The sequence below is a fragment of the Gopherus flavomarginatus genome, chromosome 14 (assembly GCF_025201925.1).
Source record: "Gopherus flavomarginatus isolate rGopFla2 chromosome 14, rGopFla2.mat.asm, whole genome shotgun sequence".
NCBI classification, from domain to species: domain Eukaryota; kingdom Metazoa; phylum Chordata; order Testudines; family Testudinidae; genus Gopherus; species Gopherus flavomarginatus.
The window spans coordinates 6,158,643-6,184,429 of NC_066630.1; the positions used below are offsets into that span (position 1 = coordinate 6,158,643).

Genomic DNA, 25,787 nt, shown 5'->3' on the forward strand with positions numbered 1-25,787 from the left:
AACTCCTCTTTGCACCGCTAGAGTGCCTTAATCTGAGGAATTCAAAGTGATTTGCAAAAGCACTATGTAAACATCTCTGTTTTTAGAGAGGATAAGTGTCTTGCCCAAGACCTGAGAGAGAAGTCGGTGTCAGAACCAGGACTGGCATGCCGGAGTTCCTGGCTCCCAGTCCTGCACTCAGATCGTTATACGATGTTGTTTTCTCTGTCTTTCAATCGTGGGAGTTAGCTGCTATTCATTAAACTCTCCTGGAAAATTAGCTGCTTGAGTCATAACTGAGAAGGCTTCTACATCTTGGGTAGCACAGAGACTAGATTACTTCATCACGAGGAATGAAACAATTACTGCAAAATACCTATTATGCAAACACTGAATGGTGCAAGAACACACATTTTTTGCAAGAAAATGTACATTTTATTAAGGTAGCAAAATTCTCCGCACTCTCCTTGCTGTTAGAAAAGAAGTGGAATGAGCTCAGTGAACTGTTGCCAATATCTTTAAATAAGAACGAACTCTGAAATCAGTAAAAGGAACCCTCACTGATCAGTGTAATTGCTTGCTTTTCAGGGTAACGGGGGGGCCCTCGGGAAGAAGTGGACACCGAATGGTAGCCTGCAAGAGACAGTTAATCGTCTTTGGTGGATTCCATGAGAGTGCCAGGTTAGTTGCTCCAGGATTCATAGATTTTAAGGTCAGAAGGCATCATGACAATCACCTCGTTTGACCTCCAGCATGACACAGGCCAGAGAATTTCCCTTCTTCATTCCTGTATCAAGCCCAACAGTTTGTAGTTGAGCTGGAACATCTCTTTTAGCCATCCAGTCCTGTTTTGAAGATCTCGTGATCAAGAGTCCATCGCATTCCACGGTCAATTATTTTGTTGGTTAATTACCGTCACTGTTAAAGATTAAGACCATATTTCCATGTGCCAACCTTCAGCTTTCTGCTGCTGGATCTTGTTATGCCTTTGCCTGCTAAATTACAGAGCCCTTTACCATCAGAAATCTTCTCCCCAAGCAGGTACTTATAGACCATGATCAACCTCCTCTTTGATCAGCTAGATAAATTAAATGAAGAATAGGGTGTTTTGAGTGTTAAACTTTTTTTTTTTAATTGGCTCAGGTGATCTCAAAAAAAGTAGTTAATCTTAATGTGTTAGCTCTTTTGCTGCCCAGTGGGATTCTACTGTTTACCTGGAGTTGCTGGGACTTGTTTGGAAGTAATGGTTAATACAGAGCAGACAATCTGGAAGAGGTTTTTGCCACCTGCTAAAGTACAGCTGTCAGCTGTACATGTAATTTTTGCCCTAGCAAATTCAAATTTTACACTGTACATCATGTCATAAATTCATCAGCTGCAGAGGAAATGAACCTGCTTTTAAAAGTTGTGGCCCACAAGGGGCTAAATTACTTGTCCACCTCTTCAGAGCATCCCCATTGTGTCCCTGAAGTGATATTTTACCCTGTGCTAAATGACAGTCTTTGTGTGCCCTAACTAGAGACTACGTATATTACAACGATGTGTATGCCTTCAACCTGGACACTTTCACATGGACCAAGCTGTCTCCATCAGGGACTGGCCCTGCTCCAAGGTCTGGCTGCCAAATGGTTACCACTCCAGAGGGCAATATAATCATCTATGGTGGCTACTCCAAACAGGTAAGAGGCTCCTCTGGGTGAACTGGGGCAGTCGGAGGAAGGATAGCCCGCTGGCTAGGGCCCTAGCCTAGAACTTGGGAGACCCAGGCTAATTTGCTGCTCTGCCTGTCTAGCTTTGGGCAACTCACTTAGACTCTGTGTATATGAGTTCCCCATCTGTACAGTGGGGATAATAGCACCGCCCTGGGGTGTTCAGTCGAAATACATTACAGATTGTGAGGTGTTCAGATATTACAGTAATGGGGCTCAGATAAGGACCTAAAATAGATAGATAAAAGATTGGAGATAAAATCTCAGGCATATGCCAGCCACTCATAGCCCTGAGCTCAGAAGAGACCTCTCCCACAGGCAGGTTATCCCATAATTGTCGACTGTAGCGTTTTTTCCACTTCCCTCTGAAGTGTGTGGTACTGGCCACTGTTGGAAGCAGGATACTGGAGTGGCTGGAACATGGGGTCTGATGGTCTGGCAGCTCCTGTGTTGTTTTCTGTAAATGAATGATGTGTTTTTCTGAGCCCAGGTTTGCTGGGCCTGGAGCCGTAGGATTCCAGAACCAAAGTTTGCTGATGGTGTCTGATAAATTCCAGTGTGTTATCATTAGAGTATCATCAGTGGCTGTTGGCCAGCTGGCCAGTGTCTGATAAATGGTCTTTTCCTGCCTCGTGCCAGTAACAACCAGCATCTGGGAGTTCACTGGCCCTAAATGGGTCATGTCTCAATCTATTAGATACCCACACTGAAGACCACAGCTGCCAAAATTGGGGTTGGAGGACTTAGTAGCAGGCAGAACATAGGAGGCATCAGTACCGGTATTTCCCATGATTTTTCAACTTGTGGCAGATGGGCTGTCCTTTCTTGATGATACCCTCTGGCCCTGTGATGCCACCTCAAAGCGAATATAAATGCCTAGCCTGTGTCCAAGAATGTCTCACCCTCCTGAACCCAGATAGGAAAGTATTTCTGCTCAGCCCCATTGCCCCTGAGGCAGCTACATTCGAGCACACATGGCATTAAGGCAGTAGCTGCCAGCATGCATGTCCTTTCTCGCACTACTGAAGGGGTTAAGGGAGCGCAGCTAGTTTGCAAACCCAGTCAGCCAAAAGGAGACCTTTGATCAGCACCAGACTTCCTTTGCACGGCTTCTTGCCTTGTTAATCAAGGTAATTTATACAGGCCAGCCCTTTTGACCATATGTCCTCATTGACCAAGTGTCCCTGTTTCCACGCTGGGAAGCAGGAAGTAAACATTTTATTGGCAGCATTCGCAGAAGGCTCCTTCAAATGCTTTTAATGTTTATAATGCAGACCGTAGCTGCAGGGTCTGGGTTTTATAACTCAGCAGAAAGGCATCTCTTCCAGCAGTGCAGCATCGGGGGAGGTGGATGCACTGTTCTTCCGATCTGAATAAATGAGCGAAGGAGAGGGAAAATATTCCATCTTTATATTTAGAAACATTTGTGCCTCCTCACGGCCCTGCGCTCATGGCTGCATCTTCTTGGATGCACATTTGTTTAAGTATTAATAGCAATATGGAAGATTTTCCACCTGAATAGGCTTTGTCCTGCTCCTTGCTTTTCCTCCCCAATTGCTCTGGAGACTGGAGAGCAGCAGTACCTGCTTGTCTGATGTGGGGGGTTCTGCAGGCCACCGAAGGCAGCAGGGATTGGGTTGTGTGCTGCAGCCCGTGGAAACTAAAGCTGGTGTGTTTTGTTTTTGTTACCATTGGCTGCTGTACCAAGCTGAGCTGCATCACAATGTTTCCAGGTTACTTTTCTTTTAGGAATATGGCAAATGAATAGTGTTAGGAGCTGAGCGAGAATGTCTGGCTGAAATTCAACCTTCCTGGTTAAAGCCCAAACAGCTGGCCTTTGTGCAGGACGCTGAGCAGGGATTCAAATAGAGTGCAGTTCTTCATGGACCCAAAGGAAAGCTTTTAGGTTAAAACAGTGGCAACTGCTGCTCTGCACACTCTGTGAGGTACTGGGCCGGTAAATCCTGAGGCCTCTCACAGTGCACACAGCCCTGTTCATGACTGTCATGGAACCCCTTTCTGTGTAGTCCAGAGGGGAGCGGAGACTACCCCTCTGCATGACTGATCTGCCTGCACGTCCCTGTTCTGGGCATAAGTGATACCTGGGGCCTTGCCTGTGTCCACCACAGCATGGGTGATTTTCACACTTGGATTAATTCAAAGATCTGTTGTATCTTAGCTGTAAACCAGGGGTCTCCAACGCGGTGCCCGTGGGCGCCATGGCGCCCGCGGGGTCATCTTAATGTGCCTGCGTCCTGACCCCCGGGAGAGCACCCGCCAAAAAGCCACAGCGGCAGTTTGCTGCGGACGCCTCCTGATGACGACACTTGTTGCCAACAAGTGATGTCATCGAGAGGCTTCACCCCCGAATTTCAGCGGGGACGCCTCTTGATGACGCCGCTTGTTGACGGCAAGCGACGTCATCAAGAGGCACTGCTGCCGAAATTCGACGGCATTTCGGCTAGTGCTCCACCGCCGCAGTGGTCCTTCAGCTAGTGCCCGCCAGCCAAAAAGGTTGGGGACCATTGCTGTAAACTATGACCCAATGCACTGGACAGAATTAATTTGTCTGGCCTGTAGCTGCCAGGAGATGTGAAGGTGACAATTTTCAGACCTGTCCTGATAGTTTCATTTGCTGAGATGAGTAAAATTACAGCGAATGGTTGTTTAGTACTTGATATTTCTGCTGACAGCTGATTATGGAGTTGAGTCTCTCTAGATTTAGTGCGAAGTCAATCAGCAAACTGTATTGTTTAGAATAATTTGAGTACAGGCTTCCAGAGACAATGAGAGGGGTGCAGTTTTGGATGTGTAGAGTGAGTGAGAGAGATGCTGTACTCAGAACCAATGGCATTGCTCAAAGCTCGACAAGCACCGAGCAAGACACGGTTCCTGCCTCAGCTACTGAGCGAGAGAGACTGCAGTGAAGAGAGGTATGAAAAAATTTAAGCTAGACAGAATGAGGCTCTGCAGCCTGCATGCGTAACAAGCTAAGTGACCAAATAGAGCTCCATTCACAAAGTCAGCTGGAGATTTTTCTTGGGGCCAAAGTCAGAGCTGGTGTAAATGGGTGCAATTTGCATGGAGGTCTCTGGGCCCAGTTCCAGTGTAGAGGTTACATATGTTTCAAGAAAGCAAGTATCAATTGTAATAGCTTCTCCTTATTAGCGCTGTCTCCAAACAGCTCGGCCATGCGGCTTAATAGGCATGGCTGGGGGGAAAATGATCTGACTCAGAACCAGGACGTTCACTGTTAAGGTTGGAGCTCCAGCCTTCTCTCTGCCATTCAGGCTGCTATACGACCACACAAGCTTTATGGAGCCCTAAGCGAAGTCACCTCATCTTTCATTTTCCCACGTTTGATCAGGAACATTTCCCTCCCTAGGAGATCCTTCTCCCCCCCTCAGCCCGTCCACTTGTCTCACCCAGCCTGCCACGTGAGCTGGAAGGGCAGGCCTTGGAGGCAGGCAGCAAGGGAGGGGAGGGAGTTTGGTCTATGCCATGTGTTGCTGGTGTTAGCGTTAGATGGCATTTGGGCTGGAGGGCCAGAAGTGTATATTGTGCAGTGCCCTGGGATAGTACAGGGCCTGTGGGTTTAAAGCTGCCCCTACAGTGCAGGGAGCTGACCACGCAGTTTTAGCCTTGATGATGAATCTTCTTGCTGTTTTGATCCTAGCTGCAGCCTAAATGTTGTCGTCTGTGGTGTGTGTATGATGCACAGCATCTGAAATGCACCTGTTGATCCTCATGACCAGTCTGTCAGGTAGCTAAGCAGTAAGTATTATGGGCACACTGAGCTAGAGAGGATGAAGTGACTTGTCCAAGGCACATAGGAGGTCAGTGGCAGAGCCAGGACTCGAATCCAAGGCTCTTGACTCCCAGCCCCTGCTCCAACCCCTTGGCTCCTTCACTGCTGCTCCAAGACGAGTGAAGTGCAGACTGCAAATGGCCAGCAGGTAAATAGTGAAAAGTAAATATGAATTTCAAAATTCTTTGAGCCTTACTAATCTACGATGTTGTCAATAACACTGGGAACAATATACCTACTATATATCTTCACAGTGTTCCTTTATTCAGGTGTATTGTAGCAAATATTCTCTTTCATTTTCATGCAGGCTGAAAATAGCAGGGGCTACTTCTTTGGCTGCTATCATCCTCATGCCTTGAAAAGTAACTTAAGGGGATCTTATCAGCTATCTCTGGTTATACAAAAAAATCCCCTTGGATAATTTATATTCATTCTTCACCCACTGATCTTAGTTTTAAGACATTCCCATTTTTTTGGCTTTCTTTTTTCGTGTGTGTCAGAGAGAGAGTTCTGCAGCTACTGCATTTCAGGCTGTTTAAAGTAACGAGAGTGTGCTATTGCTAGGCAACCTTAGCAGTGTGTCTGACTAGAACTCTGAATGCAGCTGGGAGACGTCAGGAAGCTAATATTGTTACACCTCACCAGTGAAAATTGGCTAGAACCCACATTAGGGCTCCTTGTGGGAGAGAGATTTTTGAATGCACCAAAGTATGCCATAGTTCATTTTAAAGGGTAGCTTTCTAATGCTTCTTTTTAAAAATGCTTCTTTTTAAAAAGCAGATTTGGTTAGGCTCTCACTTGCTGAAATGCTTACAGAGATGAAATGTGATTGTCATCAGTTGCTGAGTCTCATGAATATCAAAAAGTTCTGTCCCACATCCTGGCCAAGACTCCTGTGGGTTGAACTTTCGACAATGGTCTTTGATTTTGCACTTAAAATCAGTTAAGACAGAGCTGAGTTTCAGTGGCTTCACCACAGAGTGCCCTGAATTCTTATCCCGGCAGTAAACACTGTGACCAAGCCACCTAACCACTCCGTGCCTCAGTTTCTCCTACTGTTAAAGGGAAATGAAAAGCCTGACCTCCCTCCCACAGTAGGCTCTGAGGTGAGTATTCATTAGTGAATGCTTTCAAAGAACTTTGAATTTGGAAAGGGCTCATGTTATTTATGAATTGTGGATGCAATCAATATAAGGTAGAGATCTAACACTGTGCTTGCAAAACAAGTTGTGCTTGCAAAACAAGAAATTGGATGCCAACATTATGTAATGGTGTGGGTGGGAAATTAAAATGCGGATGGAAGCCCCTTTAAAAATGTAGATCTCTGTGTGATAAGGAAGGTGTTTAATATTGCCAGGTCAGAGGGTAACATGTTTCTGTTGAATAATAGTGCTTTGTAATCTTGCTTGTGTTTGTGCATTTCGAAAGCAATTTGAAAGTGTGTGTGTGTGTGTGTGTGTGTGGGAGAGAGAGAGAGAGGCATCTCTTTGAAAACAAGGAATTTTAACTCCCACTCCACCTCATCGATTTTTTTCCGTCCATGAAGCATTATCATGTTTCATACACAGTGTGTTTACTACAGGGAGCCACATAGTTTTCAGATGAGAAATAATGCAATTCTTCCTCATAGCCCTTATGATATTAGAGCAGACAGCACTCGGAACACGTAATTCCCCTCTCACCCCGCACTGTTCAGATTGCTGTGCTTAACAGCTGTGCTGTTAGCAGATCTGTGCCCCTCATCATTATGTGCCCCTTACACGTGCATGCACACACACTCTCTTGTACTCCTACGTTAAAAAAAAAAAGCCAGAATATAGCTTGGATTGTAGGGAAAACAGCAACATAAATCCTTTATTGTGATGAGATGCTGCTGTGGACACTTAGTGTTAATTGAATTGGTATTTGCAGGGTGTTTTCCTGAAGGGAACATTTTTCTTTCTCTTGTGGGTTTTTTGTTTTTGTTTTTGTTTTTGTTTTTTTGCACTGGAAGCTCCTTTCAAGGAGATGGTTACTAGACTGTCCAAAGCGGAAAGCTCCCAGCTTTGTGTGTGCTGATACCTGCAGCACAGAGCTCCCCTGCTTACACCCAAGAAATATACATCAAGTCAGAAATTTGCTGTGTGGCTTGTTTTTGTTTTGTTTTTTTTTGTCTCTTAATAAGAGCCGATGTGGACATAAAGAGCTCCTGCTGTTTCCCTCTTTCTCCCAAGATACAAATGTCATTGATGTTTGTTCTTACAGAGTTTCTGCCCCAAGCCTCCCAAAGCTCCTACCTTGCTCAGCTCAAGTTCTGCAGCAGGAATAATGGCTACTGTGTTTGGGGCTGGATGCTTGTTATATAGAGAGCACTGCAGGCAACCGGGCACCACCCCAAAGGAGGAGAATACTTCCAGTGTAGTATTCTCTTCAGATCGTATAAATCTTTCGCCTTTTACTAAAGATTTCCATTCAGTGCACCAACAAAATGCGGCAGTTCTGGCAAATGATACAATTCCTGGTGTGTTGTCCAAGCACCAGTGCATGTGGTAGGCAAGGTTTAGATATCAAGTGTACACTTGTATTTCTTGGGAGACTTCTACTGTTGTGCTGAAATTCAAGGTAGGGGACACTAAGGCCTGGTCTACACTAGGCGTTTAAAGCCGAATTTAGCAGCATTAAACCGATTTAACCCTGCACCCATCCACACAACGAGGCCCTTTTATATCGATATAAAGGGCTCTTTAAACTGATTTCTGTACTCCTCCCCGACGAGAGGAGTAGCACTGAAATTGGTATTGCCATGTCGGATTAGGGTTAGTGTGGCCGCAAATTGACGGTATTGGCCTCCGGGCGGTATCCCACAGTGCACCATTGTGACCGCTTTGGAAAGCAATCGGAACTTGAATGCACTGGCCACTGGCAGGAAAAGCCCTGCGAACTTTTGAATTTCAATTCCTGTTTGTCCAGCGTGGAGCTGTGATCAGCACAGGTGGCCATGCAGTCCCAAATCCAAAAAGAGCTCCAGCATGGACCGTACGGGAGATACTGGATCTGATCGCTGTATGGGGAGACAAAACTGTTCTATCAGAGCTCCGATACAGAAGATGAAATGACAAAGCATTTGAAAAAATCTCCAGGCTGTGATAGACAGAGGCCACAGCGGGGACTCAGCACAGTGCTGCGTGACAAGCTTAACAGAAAGCCAAAGAATCAAATGGACACTCATGGAGGGAGGGAGGGGGGACTGAGGACTCCAGCTGTCCCACAGTCCCCGCAGTCTCCAAAAAGTATTTGCATTCTTGGCTGAGCTCCCAATACCTTTAGGGTCAAAAACATTGTCCGGGGTGGTTCAGGGTCTATCTCGTCAATTTACCCCCTCCCCCCTGTGAAAGAAAAGGGGAAAAAATCGCTTCTTGCCATTTTTCAATGTCACCGTATGTCTACTGCATGCTGCTGGTAGACGTGGTGCTGCGACGCTGAACAGCAGCATCCCCTCCCCTTCCTTTCCTGATGGCAGACGGTACAAAATGGTGGAAAACAGTTGTCATCCCGTGAGTGCTCCTGGCCGGCCTCGGTGAGGTCAGCCGGGGGCGCCTGGGTAAAAATGGGAATGACTCCCTGTCATTCCTGGCAGCCGGTACAAAATGCTTGGTAATCGTCCTCATCATAGCAGCTGGAGCCTGTGTTCCATCAGGCCTGCCCCCCCATGTCTAAAGAAAAGATTCTGTACTCCCTGGACTATCGTAGTAGCGGGAGGCTGCCTCCTCTCCCCCCCACCCTTTAATGTCCTGCCTGGACTATCATAGCAGCTGGAGGCTGCCTCCCCCTCATTTTATCTCACTAAAAAGTCAGTGTTTCTTATTCATGCATTCTTTATTACTTCATCACACAAATGGGGGGACATTGCAACGGTAGCCCAGGAGGGTTGAGGGAGGAGGGAAGCAATGGGTTGGGTTGTTGCAGGGCACCCTCTAGAATGGCATGCAGCTCATCATTTCTGCGGGATCTCTGGGGCTCTGACACAGAGCGGCTGTGCTCTCTGGCTCTCTAGTACACTTGCCCCATGTTCTGGGCAGGACTGACTCTATTTTTAGACAAAACATAAAGAAGGGAATGACCGGGGAGTCATTCCTATTTTTGGCCATGCGCCCCCGGCCAACCTCAGCGAGGCCAGCCAGGAGCACCCATGACAGCAGCAGAAGGTACAAAATGATTGATAACCGTCATCTCATCGCCAATTTACAATGGCAGACAGTGCAATAGGGATGGTAACCATCTCTGCTACCTTGCAAAGGCAAATGAATGCTGCTGTGTAGCACTGCAGTACCGTGTCTGTCAGCAGCATCAAGTACACATACGGTGACAGTGACAAAAGGCAAAACAGGCTCCATGGTTGCCATGCTATGGCATCTGCCAGGGCAATCCAGGGGAAAAAGGGCGCGAAATGATTGTCTGCCGTTGCTTTCACAGAGGAAGGATTGAGTGACGACATTTACCCAGAATCACCCGTGACACTGTTTTTGCACCATCATGCATTGGGATCTCAACCCAGAATTCCAATGGGCGGGGGAGACTGAGGGAACTATGGGATAGCTACGGGATAGCTACCCACAGTGCAACGCTCCAGAAATCGACGCTAGCCTCGGTACGTGGACGCACACCACCGAATTAATGTGCTTAGTGTGGCCGCGTGCACTCGACTTTATACAATCTGTTTTACAAAACCGGTTAATGTAAAATCGGAATAATCCCGTAGTGTAGACGTACCCTAAGGCCTGCTGAATCCAGAGCATAGTGCATTTTTTGGACAGGAACCCCTGGGAGCGACCAATTTCTTAATTCTCATGCAGTTATATGGGAGCAGGGGATGTAGCAGCAGACAAAACACTTGCTGTTCAGCATCTGGAACCAAGGTTCAAGTTGTCTTGAGGATCTGCATGAGTTTGTGGACAGGAGCTCATGCCCCATAACCACCCTGGGTGGAATTTTTCAAATCACTAACTCTGCTCCCATTGACATCAGTGGTAAAACTCTCACTACAGGGTTGGGCATGTGCTGAGTGCTTTGAAAATCTCAGCCCATGTGTAAATTGACATTGCTGGCTCTGAAGAGGCCAGGGGCTAGACTGGGGCTGGAGACTGATCTGCCCCTTACTGTTGGGGAGGGAGTGCCTCCCCTGGCTGCTGGGCGTGGGAAGCTGTGGGAGGTTCAGCCAGCAACTACTGAGAGACTCTGTAATGTATGTGTAACGAAGCCGGATTGCAGTGCGCATCGCTATCTTTCCTTTCACCCTTAGGGACGCTAATACTCACCCATAGTTTAAAAGATACAGGCCCTGTATAGAAATCAAGGCACCAGCGCTGTTTCCATTGGAGTCAGTGGGCGCCGAATAGTGATCAGAGGCTGTTAGCACTTTTCTGCATCCCAGGGATTACACTGGGCCTCTTTGGTGGGGTGGGATGCCATTTCCAACAAAAGTGCGAAAGACGGCGAAATCCCCGTGTCCCAACAGCAGTGAGAATTCTCAAGGCGGGAGCTAAAACAATGATTCTCTCACCCACATGCAGGGTGTTTTCCCCTAATACTTCAGGGGAGGAACAGAGATGCATTGGGCTAAGATATCACAGTTCAAGCTGTCCTCTTGGTCTAGAGCCCATTTATGTCAATGGAAAGACTTTCATTCGTTTTGGTGCGATTCGCATCAACCCCTTAGAGTCAAATTCTGCCTACGGATACATGTGAAGGCTCCTACTGAATTCAGCGGGAGCTGGTGTGGACAGACCTGAGGGCAGAATTTAGCCCTTTAGTTTTTAAAAACTTTCCTCCATCTTCCTTCAACCAACCTGCCAGAGCTCATTCCACTGCTCTGACCAGCTGCCCTGAATCTCTCCACACCATCCTTGCAGCCTCCCTGTGCACTCCATCTCCCATTTCAAACCTCAGCTGGAAACATGTCCTGCCTCCTCTTCCTCTGTCTCTGCCTTTCTCTTTCCTCTCTCCCAATAGTTTAACATTTGACCCTATAACAATAATCATACTATAATATACTATTATGAATGTATTATTATTGTTGTAACTGTCGCATTGAACTCATGTACGTACCTGTGTGAAGAACAAATATTTGATACTGGGCTTTTCAGTCTAGCAGAGAAAGAGGTCGCACAGTCCAGTAGCTGGAAATTGAAGCTAGGCAAATTCAGCCTGGAAATACGGTGTAGTTTTTAACAGTGAGGGTAATTAACCATTAGAACAATTTACCAAGGGTCGTGGTGGATTTTCCATCGCTGGCAATTTTAAAATCAAGATTGGATGTTTTTCTAAAAGATTTGCTGTAGGAGTTACTTGGGGGAAGTTCTCTTTCCTGTGTTATACACAAAGTCAGACTATGATCACAATGGTCCCTCCGGGCCTTGGACTCTATGAATCTGGGTATGTTTTGTATGCAAGATGCTGTACGAGATGGAGTTGTGTTGTGTTCTCTGAGATGGGCCAGAGTCAACATCCGGCATCTGAACACTCCTGAATTTTGAACCAGACCATCCTGGCTCGGGCCCACTTCCCATTGCGCTCCCTGGTTCCTGTTTGCAGAATGACTCTCTTGCACGTAGAATGTTGAATGCCACCACTCCTGCGGGGATGAGAATGGGAGCTCAAACTGCAGGATGGGTGGCTAATGCCATTATTAAGAGACCTCCTACGGTGGCATTGCATACTGCTGCCTTCAAATAATGCATGTTGCTATGAGGACCAAAGTCCAGGAATTCATAGGATAAGAAACAAAAGTGGGGAAGAAGAATGGCATTTAAAACCATGCATCTAATTACGTCTGCTGAGGCATGGTCCTGCTCCCACTATCGTCGGTGGGTGGTTTGCTGCTGTCTTCAGTAAGACCAGGATGGGGCCCCTCGTTTTATTCTGTTTAGCAGAGAAAGCTGATGCCAAAGGCTCCCAGACCCTCTGAATGCTTACAGTGACAGCTGTAGTCAAGGTGCAGAAGGCTGTCCTCACCTCAGTTCCTGTTATAACTGGCCGTGGCCGTGTAGGGGACCTGAGTGATCTTGTGGGAATTGTGGCAACTGTAGTTGAGGATGACCTGGGAGAACAATCATGGAAGTTCAGGGGAACGTGAACCATAATACTTCCAGCTTCTGCTGTGCCTTCTGGTTCAGAATCCCAAAGCACCTCACAAACGCTAGTGAATTTAGGGTCATGACACCCCTGTTCCGGTAGGTGTCATCGTCCCGATTTCACAGATGGGGAAACTGAGGCACGGAGCTTGTAACTTGCCTGAGGGTCTCTCAGGAAGTCTGTGGAATATCAGGAATAGATCTGAGGTTTCTCGATGCCACAGTAATGCCCTTCTTTCTCTCTCTCTCTTTATAAAATTTGTCACTACCACTTAAAGCTACTTCCTTCTTGTCGTCTCCGTCTTGCATGGCAACTGCCTCCCTGGGAAGGAAGTCATTGAGCAAGTTAGTTAAATGCTGGAGTGCACAGATACTGGGCTTGATTGGCTACTGCCTTGTCCCTTGTGTTGTCAATTGCAGCTCTGCAAACTGGGTATAAAGTGCTACTATCTGGTGCAGATGACTGCCAGATGCAAGGCCGTGGAGATTCAGGTGTGTTGGGCCATTGCAATATGTTTCATTTTGTGTTTTATCCTTCTCTTCTTTGCAGAGAATTAAGAAAGATGTTGACAAAGGCACCCTGCACACCGACATGTTCCTGCTGAAGGCTGACGGCATGGGCAAGGAGGAAGGTGAATTGCCTCTTAGCGACTGTAAGAGGGAACAGGGTCTGGTTGTGGTTGATGCTGAGCTGCTTTAGTGTGCCAATGCTCTTTCCCTCTCAATGATGATTTAAAAAAAAAAAAAAAAAAAAAGAGAAAACTACCCAGAACGAATTTCACCAATTATGAAAACCACCACGTCACTGGATCTGCCTTGATGCTAAGCAGACCAGATGGACCGCTTCCCCAGGACAAGTTGATTTGAATTTCTCTTCTTTCCAGGAGCAGTTAGAGGATTTGTACCAGGATTCTTGCATTAAAAAAGGAAAATACAAGTTGAATGGGAAGATGAGATGAATTGCTCCTCTTCCTTGGATGACATGTGGGGCGTTTAGGGACAAATCTTCCCCTACCCATGCATGCAGGCAGCTTTGTAGAGGACAATGGAGAAGGAATTCTTAGGCAACCATGTCTATTCAGCATCTGTTTCTGTGGCCCTAAAGCTGCAGTAGATTTCACAATTGCTGTATCCCCTCTCTGTAAGAGATTGATCCTATGCATGCCTGCCCTCCCCTATGCCTGCTACCCCACATGCCAGGGGAATGGCAATCCTTGCAGGGATGGGATTTCTGGCACAGAGAGGGTGCATGATTTTTGTGCAGGTTCCTCCAGTGCTGCCCCTCTCCCAGAAATGGAATCATACTGGGTCACTGATGTTCAGAGACTTGCAGGACCATTGGAGCAGTATAGAATTTGCTCCTTTAAAGCACCTTGTTGACGGACAGGACAGAAACAGGGTAACATAGTAAGTGAAATAGCAAAGGAATTGAAGCAGAGAAAGGGTCAAATGATGAAAGTGTTGCTGGTTTCCGATTCAGCTGTGGAAGGGGAATGCAGTAGGGTGTGTCATTGCTACTTCTCGCTGCAGAGCCTCTGTGCGCAGCCCAAGCCAATTGCTGATACAGGTTTTGGAGCTGTGATTAGTACTAGCCGTGATGTGTATGTAGGGAGAGCAAGCTGGCAGGCCCAGTGGGTTAGGACTAGGGCTGAGTTTGAGATCTGGCTCAGATCTGGGTTTAGGACTGAATCCAAAGTTCTCCAGTGTTCTGTGGTGTCCAGATTTGGTTCTGACTCAGCCTCAGGTAGCAATGTTTGCCTCTAGATCCAGCCTCCATCACAATGGGATAGGGAGGTCCATTGCTGTGGTTCAATCCTGCCTCTGGTTAGGCCACATTTTCAAGTCTGGAGACCAAAGTGTGAATGCTAGCTCTTGTCCTCGTGCTGTTGGGTTTGGTGCTTGCTCATCTGAGTCTTCATGTGTGTGCACAGTAAAACCCCTGTGCAGTTTTTCCCAGTTGGCATTCTCTGCCCGTAGGGTGGCCTAGGCCCAGACTAGCTGAGGGGAAGGGAAGGGCTGTATTACAAGTTAGAACTGGCATGCATGTGCTCCCAGGCTCCCCATCTCACAGGCTGCTAGGATTCAGGGCAGCTCGGAGCCTCTGGAAAGTTTTGTTAAGGTCAAAACAAAATGTTGTTTGGATTTTTTTTCTCAAAATAAAATTTTGGCATGTCCGTTCCCCAGAGCCGAATCTGTACAGCTCTGAAAACCTGGCCCTTGCTTGCTTTCTTGTCAATACAGGATCTGTGTCCTGTGCATACAGGGTGAATGACTCATCTGTCTAGTAGGTGTTTCCCATCTCTGCCTACTATGATCTTTCCTGTTTAATAGCCACTAGCCACTGTTTATAGAACCAAATGAGTAAACTGGATAGGGTTGTCAGTTTGGCAAGTCAAGGCTTAATTCTTCTTCCATGCACCTTTCAGCAATTGTCACCTTGCTGGTCCCAGTATGAACCCTGTTCTCTCCCAGACACACAGATTAGGCACGCTACTCTTCAGTGACCTACTGCTGGATTCTGTTTTGCATGGCTACCTATGCCCACTCAGTCCTATGTAGGTTACAACATATTTGCGTCTTGCATTTCAGAGCTGGACTGGAGCTGCTAAAAGTTTGGGTTAGAAAGGTTTGGAGGGGGAGGGCTTGGAACACAGGCTATTTTCCACCCTAGGGTATGACCTGAAGTCTCTGTTGAGTGAGACTGGTATTCTTTCCTGGAAGACTAGAGCACTTAAAAGGCAACATAGGCCATGTCTGCTGGTAGAAGAGGCCTGGGAAAGGTACCAGAATGTGGCATGCTTCCCAATCATCCCTAGAGACAGCGTTTTTTGTATTCCAGGGCCAATACCCTACTCTCTATGCACTCTGTGGGTAAAGTTTGCATTGCAGCCCACTTATGGCTTTCTAGGCCTGCAAATAAACAGAGGAATTAAGTCCGACCTTGCCAGTCCGACCTGTGCTATGAACAGAAATATGAGCTCCTCCCTTCATTAAACACACACATGCTTCCTCCCGCCCCGCTCTGAAAAGCATCTCTCGAAGATGGCTTTCTGTATTATAAGAGCAGATGTACAATTTGTATTTGCATACACAATTGCTTTCTAAGGGTAAAGAATGGAAAATGGAACATATGGATTAGCTGGGTGATTAAACTGGCAAATGCAAATTGTTATGATTAATATTATTTAAATAAATTGTTGAAGATACTGTGAAATATCTAAGGAAACTAAAATGGGTCAGGGAGTTTCTTGCTGATATTGCTATAGAATTGAAGGGCCTTTGAAGTTTTGAAGCAGCTGGAATTTTCAGCCACCCCCTGTGCGAATTGACTTTCTTTGTTTCCTTCTCTTTTTTCCATTACTAGACAAGTGGGTATGGAATCGGCTTAGCCCGTCAGGTGTGAAACCAACTCCCAGGTCTGGCTTTTCTGTGGCAATGGGCCCCAATAACCGATCCCTTCTCTTCGGAGGTGTGCATGACGAAGAAGAGGAAGAGCGCATTGAAGGAGATTTCTTCAGTGATATTTATTTCTATGATATGGGAAAGAACCGCTGGTTTCCTGGACAACTAAAGGTATTGGAAAAATATATACAATAAATCCTCCCTGTTTATCTTAGCCCCTGGAATCTGAAGCTTCTCTGATTTATGACTTTGTTATGGTTTTAAATCTAATTCTGTTTAGAGCATAGCTACAAGTCACAGCTTTTTTGCGTAATTTGATACACTGAGGGAGCTATCTCATTATAGAATCCTTGTGGAAACAAAGCACTGGCTTTTATCTCAATGTAGCTAGTCAAGGGGGAACTCCAGGACATAAGGATGTACAGTTGAGCTGGACTAGTTGCAGTGAGGTAAAAACCACAATGGTGCATTTTGCAGTGAGATAACCTGATATAAAAACATGCCTCTTTTTGCAGGGAGAACGTACCCTTTAGCTGACCGATGAAGAGAGAGATAGAATGTTAAACCTTCAGACATGTCGCCCCAGATTTTTGGCATTACTCCAACTGTTTTCAAGGAGTAAACCAGGTGCAGATGATCTGACTCAACTTCCTTCCTCCAGACCCCAGTGCTTCTTAGTCTGTTCTGAAAGAGGGAAAACCAGTCACATAACAACAGGCAAAGCTTCAGGAGCAAGTTTGCTTCTGATTTCCTGGCAAACTGTTTTCCAGCCCTTTGGTAGAGCACTTCGAAAGTCCTGGAGTTCTTCCCACTAACGTGCTGTCACTTAGCGCTCAGTCACTGTGTTTTGATTTTTCAGAATGGCAGGTCATCGTATTTTGTGCCAGCCACACGCTAGTGAGATCTCTGTGTGTATGTGTGAGTGAGAGAGTGTGCTGTGTTTCTCCTGCCCCAGCACGTACTTTTGTATTAACAGAAGCAACAATTGCACACCACGTTTTCCTGTTGGTCACGTCACAGCTAGCAGGACAGTTACTCTTTGGTTAGAGCATGTGCCCATCTTCTGAGAATGATGACATCTTAATTGAATCCCCAAATTGCATTTAAGTGCATTGTGTTCATCACTGTATGGCGTGTTATTCATGTTATACGTCAGCGTTGCTCAGATTCACTGTTGCGTACAGTATTCTCTGACCACTTTTCTAATGTGCTTCCTATCAATAGGGACCTAAGTCTGAGAAGAAGAAACGTAGGCGAGGTAAAAAGGCTGAGACAGAGGGTGCCGGGGATGGAGAGGCAGAGGGCCAGCCACCTCAGGGCCCCGTGGAGATTGTCAAAGAGGTGGTGGCAGAGGATGGGACAGTCATGACGATCAAGCAGGTGGTCTCTGCCCCTGAAGTGGAGCCGGAGAAGTCCGAAACAGAAGACGAAGAAGAGGCCGGTGATGAAGCCTCTGGCGAGCAGGTGGAGCCATGCCCACGTTCAAACGCTATGCTGGCAGTGAAACATGGGGTTCTCTACGTCTACGGGGGGATGTTTGAAGTGGAGGACCGCCAGTTCACCCTCAGCGACCTCTATAGCATCGACCTCCACAAGATGGAGGAGTGGAAGGTCCTGGTGGAGATGGATCCAAGTAAGTTATTGCTACAGGTTAATCCTTTCTTGTGCATTTCAGCAGTTAGAATACTCAGTGCTGGCATCCACTCAGCGTACCCATGCCAGCTCTGCCAGCACTATCTCAGCAGATACAGCACCTGCACCTCCCAAGAGGGCTCTTGGGCAGGTGGGGTTTTCAGCAGCACCATGAAAAAAATGGAGTGGCTTTCTCCATAGCTGAAATTAACCCTTTGAACGCTGGCATTTTCCAGAGAGACCATATCTTGGGAGGGTACAAATCCGTGGGCACCAAGGTACTTCACAGTTATCACCATACTGCATGCTTGAGCTGCTTAAGACTTTGCTGAGGATAGGGACAGAACTCAGATCCTCCTGCTTTGAAAACGCATGCGCTTAAAATGTAAGCTGAAGGAGCATCTCTGTTTGCTGATAGCAATATAAGTTCTTTGGTGCACGGGTGTGTAGTTCTGATTCCATCCAGCAGAGGGCAGTGGCTTGCAAACACACATGTAATTGTGACCACACACCAGTTAATTACAATTTTTATACCACGGAGTGTAAGTAGTGGTGATTAACTGCATTTATCTTGCTCCTTTAATCCCACCTGCACTCTGCTCTTACAGCATCTCCCCAAAGACACATTCTAAAGTTCTAAACTTCTGAGCAGTTCTCAGATCACTGCCATCTCCCTCCCACAGAACATTTTTTTCTCAGCCTCCCTGCCAAATATGTGACGTTTAAGGATGCTGGACGGGCAAAACTCATTTCTGGACTAGCAACTAGTTTAAGATCCAATATCCCATGAATCATCAGAGCAAAAAAAGAAGAGGAATTGTGAATAATCTCCCTGTCCAGTATGATCTACTCCACTCTGGTAGACAGCAGGATATTCCACCTTAAAACACAGCATTATCATGTGCAAATAATGCTATTTTAGATAATGTTGTAGAGGTTTCTAAACTGCTTTTTTTAACGTTTTTTTTTGCTCTCCCCTCGTGGGCTGTACAGCTGGACTTCTGAAACTAGGGAGCTGGTCTTTGGAGGGCTACACACAATATCAGTTAATAAAAAGTGTTTGTTTGAATTCTTGAAATTACTGTTGAAATAGTTCTTCAGTAAAATATTGTAGCGTGAACAGAATGCATGGTGCTGTGTGGTAGATGGGTTCCATTGGCATGGGTGTGGAATGGCAGTATTGCCCATGAGTGGAGAAGCCCAAAGTAAAACCTTTACCCCATATCTCCTCGTTCTATCTAGGGTACTTATACAGCCTGTTGTATTAATGTAGATGGAATAAATGGTCCTATGGTGTTAATGGAGCCTAGTCACTGTCCAACATTAAATAGCCTTAAACAAAGTTCAGTGTTTGCTATACAGAGACTTTAGCCTCCTTAGCACCATGGCAAACACATGGTTACAAATCCTTTTAATCTCTTATTAAAGACACACAAAAGACCAAAAAAGAGCTAAAGCCTTTAAAATGTAAAGTATTCATTAAAAGTCCGATCCCGTTTCATCCCAGATGGTGGTTGAGATTCAGCTATTGCCAGAAAAGGTGGTGGTGTCAACTCGGTTCTTCTTTCTGGCCCCGTCTGGTCAGAGCAGCTCTCAAGGTTAGGACAAGGAAGGTCCGGGGTCCCAGGAGACAGTATGGGGTAGCAGCCATAATGGTGAAGCTCCCTCCAGTAGTCAGTTTTTCTCCCAAAGTCGTCTGCTTCAAGGACCCCAAAGGGAGTGGTGGGTGAAATAGCCCATCCCCGTCATCATTTTGTCCACCGGTTAGGCCTCGTTTCCAAAATACCAATTTTGGTTCACTGATTTCCAATCTCACACTTCCCTTGTTTACCAGGCATGATCTTAACACAGCCCTTGTGGTCTTTTTGTTTGGACTAGTGCAGTTCTTCTGTCTCCCGTTCATGCTTTTTGCCATCAGCATCTCTCGTTACAGGGCATTGTGACATCTTACAGACTTTCATGTACGTTTTACAGTTGAGCTCACAGTTAGGGTCAATTTTTAGGCCCAGTTATCACAACAGGCTCCCAAGACCATAATATCCGAGCGCCTCACAGTCTTTTAATATGTTGATCTGCACAGCACCTGGGAGGCCGAGTGGGACTACTATCTCCATTTTATAGGCGGGTACCAAGGCACCTCCACAGTGAAAACCCCACAGCAGCGAGTCTCCGAGCCCAGGTCTACAGACTCCGACTTCCGGGACTTGCCCTACGCTGCTAAAAACAGCTTTTAGATGTTCTGCTTCACGGTTTGAAACCCAACCCCCTCCCCGGCTTCAGAGCCCGGAGGTCAGGCCTGAGCCAGAACATCCACAAGTGTGTTTTTAGCGCTGTAGCATGAGCCCTGTGAGCCGGAGTCTGTAGACCCAGGCTATGGGACTCGCTGCTGTGGGGTTTTTTTGGCTGTGCAGATGTACCCTGAGGGTATGTTCACACCGCAATTACACATCCACTGCTGGCCCAGGCCAGCTGACTCAGGCTAAGAGGCTGAGGCTCAGGGGCTGTCTAACTGCAGTGTAGAGGCTGCGACCCTCCCACCTTGCAGGGCCCTAGAGCCCAGATTCTAGCCTGAGCTCGAACATCTACACTGCAGTTAAACAGCCCCACAGCCTGAGCCCCACAGACTGAGCCAGCTGGCATGGGCCAGCAGAGGGTTTTTAACTGTAGCGTAGACATAACCCTGGGAGGCTAAGTGATTTGCTCAAGGTCACACAGGAAGTCTGTGGCCGTCACATGCAGCCTCCAAACTGCCCATTTGTCATTCCTGTCTTTGGAGGGAAGTGAATCTTTGCCAGCCAGTGAGGGGAGAGAGGAAATTATGTCCTCACTTCGCAAATGAAGAAATTAAGTCAATTGAGGTCAAGTGATTTGGCTAAGTCCACAGTGAAAGTCTGTGGCACAGGTAGGGTTGAGAACTCAAGGGTTCCTGAGTCCCTCTGCTGTGCTCCAGCCACTGTGCTGTGCAACAATCATGATGATGATGGTAATTGATAGAGCAGGTTTGTTTTTTCTTTCTCCCAGACAGGCAGACTAGAGCAGCTCCAACATAAAATCCTGTTCTCAAAGCCACAATCTGAATTCATGCACGTGGCATGGATCTCTGCATCCATTGTCCTGCCTGCTTTCAGTTTCAACCTAGAGTACACCTGCACAGCACCTGATAATTTAAGGACAGTCAGAGTTAGCCTTTTTCCAGCACTAATGGTAACTGCGGACAAATCTCACCTAAGCCACAGTCTTTCAGTAATGGTCTATTTAGGGCAACATGGAAACAGGTGAATCATTGCAGAGCAGATTTCAGAAGGGACCATATTCTTTAGATTGCTGGCAGCAGGCTCCCTTTACACACAGCGGACCTAATTTGGCATAGATTTAATCCCTACGAGAACCTGCCCTGGCCTCATGACCTCCAGTCGACTGGCCTTATTTATTGTGAGATCACAAATTCTTCCCTTAATCCCCTTGTCATAAAGAATGTTTATGGCCTCTCCTAATGTTTTTTGTGTAAAAGTAAGTTTTGCCTGGGGTGAATGCAGAGAGGATAAGGAATTTGGGAAATCTTCTGACCCAAGTCTACTTGCTTCCTACTGGGAGTGGTACTCCACAGCCAGAAATAAAGGGTCTTCCACCTCACCTGAGCTGGGAGGAGGTGATAAAATCATCAATGGGGTCACTTTGAAGTCAGCAGGAGGGACAAGAATTGAGCACATTTCAGTATACGGATGTGACAAAATGATCAGCATGAAGCAGGGTATTCCACACATGATTGTGACACCCTAGCCTAGACACTCCCCACGCTTTCAGAGCTCATTGCGGCCTGCCACTAACCGCACCGCCAAAGGGATCTGGAGGTCCAGATTTTCAGGGTAGCCTTGCAAGCATGTTGCCTGTTGGTTATTCTCTAGGAGTGGGGCAGTGTCTGGCAGGCGATACTGACTGAGGCTTCTCTGCATGGCGTCTGGAAAGTTAATCCAGATCTTTCCCCTAAGGAATCCACCTACAGCATGTTCACTCCGAGTTTTTACTTAAATCCACCTCAGTACCCATGGCCCTCAGAGAGGCCGGAACCACTGGTGTTTCCCTGTGCTCCCAGTCAAATCAATTCAGAAATGCCCCTAAGGGTAAAGTTTAAAAGCCAGGTCTTTGGTTCTCACTGAATATCTCTGGCATGTGATTTTGAGGTGAGTTTAGAGAACAGGTTCTCTGGTAACACTGTGTCTTCAACCCCCTCCCATTTTCACACCTGTGTAACTAGATAATCTGGATGGAAGTTCCTTATTCTTCCCCCTACCCCTCTCTCCTCTCCCTCAGTGGCCTTATGGTGCAGCTTCATTGCTTCCCGAGTTCGCTCAGTGCCTCTCTGTGCTGCTCTCGTGTGGATGAAGCTGGGTTGTAGGAGGGAAACTGGGAGCATGGAAGTTGAGCCCTTGAATTCCCATCCCACGTGGCATTGCACAGCATTGTCAGCATTCTCATTTATTCATATGCATTGATTATTGGTATAGCAGCCAGCATCGTTGGAGGTGTGTTTGTGAAGGCATGCCACCTGCCCTCAGGCCCTTACAATTCAATGAGACTGGGGGGCAGGCTCCAACATTGTTTTTATTACTTGTATTATGGTAGCACTTAGACTTTCCAACCAGGATCGAGGTCCCATTGTCCTGGGTGCTGTACAGGCATAGCGGAAGACAGTCCATGCTCTGAAGAGCTCATGGTTTAAATGGGTGATTCTGAAACGTTTGTACTGGTGACCCCTTTCACAGAGCAAGCCTCTGAGGGCAACCCCACTCCCCCTTATAAACTAACACCATTATAAGTGCTTGAGGCCAAGTGGGGTTTGGGGTGGAGGCTGACAGCTCGCGACGCTCCATGTAGCAACCTTGTGACCCCCTGAGGGGTCCCGACCCCCACTTTGAGAACCTCGGGTTTAAATAGACAAGACAGACAAAGGGTGAGGGGGAAACTGAGGCATGGATGGACGAAATGGCTTGCCCAAGGTTACACAGCAGATGGCAGAGGTGGGAATTGAATGTAGGTGTGCTGATTCTTGGTCAACCCAGGCTCTGAACCATGCTGTCTTCCATAGCTGTTATTGGCCTTTTCTCTTTTTCATGCATGTGTAAAAACTCTAATCAGTACAGTAACTCCTCATTTAAAGTCGTCCCGGTTAATGTTTCGTTGTTAGGTTGTTGATCAGTTAGGGAACTCATTTAAAGTTGCGCAGTGCTCCCTTATAACATCGTTTGGCAGCCGTCTGCTTTGTCCACTGCTTGCAGGAAGAGCAGCCCGTTGCAGCTAGCTGGTGGGGGCTTGGAACCAAGGTGGGCTGGCAGCCCCCCCCCCCCCAGCTTCCCCCTCAGCTCCCCGTTCCCATAAGTTCCCTGTGCGGCAGCCGCCCAGCAGGCTATCAATTGCCAGCAGTTCAGCTGTCCCTCCCCCCACTGCCATGTGCTGCTCCTGCCCTCTGCCTTGGAGCTGCTCCCTGGAGCCTCCTGCTTGGTGTGCAGGGGGAGAGAAGAGGGGGGCTAATGTCAGGGTGTCCCATTCCCCCCTGCTTCTGCACCCCGCTTACCCCATATCCATAGAGCGAGTGCGGAGGGGCGGGGGGAAGACACGACCGGGCTCAGGACGGAGGGAGCTTGCTGGCAGCAGCTACTGTCTCAACTTGCTTATCTACTTAAAAAGGCAATGTACTTAGAGTGGGGTCAGCGTACTTAAAGGGACAAAGCGCGCGCGCGCGCACACACACACGGTGTGTGTCTCTGTCTGCCATGCCGTCTCCCCTCCCTCCATTCCTGCTGCCTTGTAGAGTGTGAGGCTACATTAACAACAATGTGTTAACCCTTGAGGGCTCAGCCGAGTGCTAGTTCATCATTTAGCAGTAAGGCATTCCCTGGGAAATATCCCACCATCTGACTTCACCTCCTCAACCAAGCTTCACAATCATCATCGCTGTGTACCAGTTTGTTTTGGAACCTAACCTCCCTATTTACATTAATTCTTATGGGGAAATTGGATTTGCTTAACATCATTTTGCTTAAAGTTGCATTTCTCAGGAACATAACTACAGTGTTAAGACAGGAGTTACTGTACTTCAGAACTTGGTGTCTCATGGTGGCTGAATTGCAGGGTGGCTATGTGACGACTGCTCAGCTCAGAAAGACGGGACACCGGTCTGACTGTCTCATTCTCCCAGTAACAATTCCAGCCATCTCAAGAGGGTTTATTGTGTTGTGTTTATTCATTATATATGTTTGTTTTACTGTTGAAGAAACTCAAGAATGGCTGGAAGAATCCGAGTCCGATGAGGAGGGGGATGATGTGGAAGGTGCAGAGGGAGGTGATGAGGAGGAGGGCTCTGATGAAGAGAGTGAAGATGATGAAGGTAATTATGCTAAAAGGAATTACAAGAACACATGGATTGGTAGTTGTTTGGGGTGTGTTTTGCCCCACATCTGTAATTTTGGCTGCCTTACTCCAGTTTGTGATGTTCTAGAGCTTTCAGCCTTGTCTCTGGTTTTATGAAGTGGCATCAGAATTTGAAACTGCTGAGCTTTATTAGCAACCCAAGCCAGCTTTTAATGACAGCTTGAGCCCTCTGGGATTTTCCAGCAATAAGAAGCTACAGGGAATTTAGGAACAGGTAATGGCTCAGCGCTTTTCACCTTCAGGGAACGTTTACAGGTGTCAGTCCTCACTAAACCATCAGGGAGGGATGTGGTGTCATGGGTCAGAAATCTTCTGGCTTTGCTGTCCTGTGCTCAGACCACTACTTCCCACCTCTATCTCAGAAAGAGATGCAGGGAGTACTGCAGGTCAGTGCTGAGGTTCATTGACACAGCTACGCGTAGGCTCTGAATGGGGATATTGGCTGGGGAGAGGCCATGTTTCAGATCTGAACTGAGGTATTGGAGATAGTATGTTTGCACTGCACATATGTCCAACCAGGGCTATTAGTTCTTTAATTTAAAAAGGCAAAAATCCAGCGGCAAGTTGAGCTTTCCAAAAGAAATTATATTTCCATAGTACATTCTGTTCCATGTCTGCCTGTGTCCTGGGGAGAAAAACCATTTCCCCTAGCTATTGATAGTCTTTAAACTGTCTCATTAAAATACGTTAGCTGCAGCATTCTCTCAGCCGGCCCAGCACATGGGCAAGCAGATTGCTTTCGTCAGCTGTTTGTGACCTCTCTCTTCCTTTCTGTTTCCCTCCTGTCGTGTGCTAGAAGAGGAGCAGCACCCATCTGTTCAGCTTGATGAGAAATACACAGACTATCTGCCCAGGACTGAGCAATACTGGATTAAACTAGCCCGCCACAATATGGGTCCTGATGCAAAGGAGAAGAAGGTGGCAAAATTGGCACATGCAATGGCAAAGACTTTTTATGAAGGTTCGGTCTAGATGCACGTGCTGCTGAGAATGAGCAATGTGGGTGCAGACACCTCACTGGGACAATGGCCAATTGATCCAGCCATCTAAACCTGATGGACCTCTTACCCGGTACGTACTGTAGGTTCCAAAGGCCCCTGGCTGCTACGCACTAATGTCTCGGGCAGTCCAAGGTTGGTGTGCCTCTCTGCTAACCGTATATTTCTGCCATTATCACCCTGTAAACAGGATTGCCGGCCGGGAATGTGTACTGCTGAGATTTGAATACAAATTGTAATTTTCTTGACAGCTGTTTAAGTTGGCTGAAGATAGACTGCTTAATAGAATCAGAACATCACGTGAGGTTCCTAGTCCCAAATGTCCTTCATCTGGCCAGAGGCTGGGTATGATTTTTTTCTAAATGCTTTCATAATAAAATTGTTTGGTTGAGTCATTTTGTTTTTTCCTTAATTAACCTCCTAACTTTTAATTCCTTTGCTCTTGCCTTGCAAAATAAATTTTTGGGGGCCCCTTTGGATCCACCAGAATCCCCCTAATCACCCCATTGATACCATCATTTTTTCTTACTGGCAGAACAGTCTATAGATCCATTTAAGGCTTAAATGCAAAGCAGTTCCATTTAGGACCCCTGTAAGTTCACTCTTCTTCAAATTTAACTAAGATCTCTTTCCTAGTGCGGGTCTGTTGTCCTCGAGTGCTCGGACAACGTGAAGTGGAAAGCCTCCTGATGGCCAGACTGCTTAGTCACTAATAGTCCTG

General features: G+C 46.9%; 1 protein-coding gene and 1 pseudogene across 2 annotated transcripts in view; both read left to right on the top strand.

Annotated features, from left to right (window-relative positions):
• Nucleotides 1-25,462, top strand: part of KLHDC4 (kelch domain containing 4) — a 47,200-nt gene extending 21,738 nt beyond the window's left edge. Inside the window, exons 6-12 of one of the 2 annotated variants that reach the window (XM_050922604.1) lie at nucleotides 568-660; nucleotides 1,499-1,658; nucleotides 13,156-13,237; nucleotides 15,970-16,178; nucleotides 17,232-17,640; nucleotides 23,911-24,024; nucleotides 24,865-25,462. In XM_050922604.1, the coding sequence (XP_050778561.1) occupies nucleotides 568-660; nucleotides 1,499-1,658; nucleotides 13,156-13,237; nucleotides 15,970-16,178; nucleotides 17,232-17,640; nucleotides 23,911-24,024; nucleotides 24,865-25,040 (1,243 nt within the window). In that variant the 3' untranslated portion in view covers nucleotides 25,041-25,462. Of the gene's footprint in view, nucleotides 1-567; nucleotides 661-1,498; nucleotides 1,659-13,155; nucleotides 13,238-15,969; nucleotides 16,179-17,231; nucleotides 17,641-18,632; nucleotides 18,718-23,910; nucleotides 24,025-24,864 lie in introns of those variants that run through there. The other variant, XM_050922605.1, reaches the window with a different exon arrangement.
• On the top strand, nucleotides 7,890-8,016 carry LOC127034511 (uncharacterized; annotated as a pseudogene).
• Nucleotides 25,463-25,787: the final 325 nt, after the last annotated feature.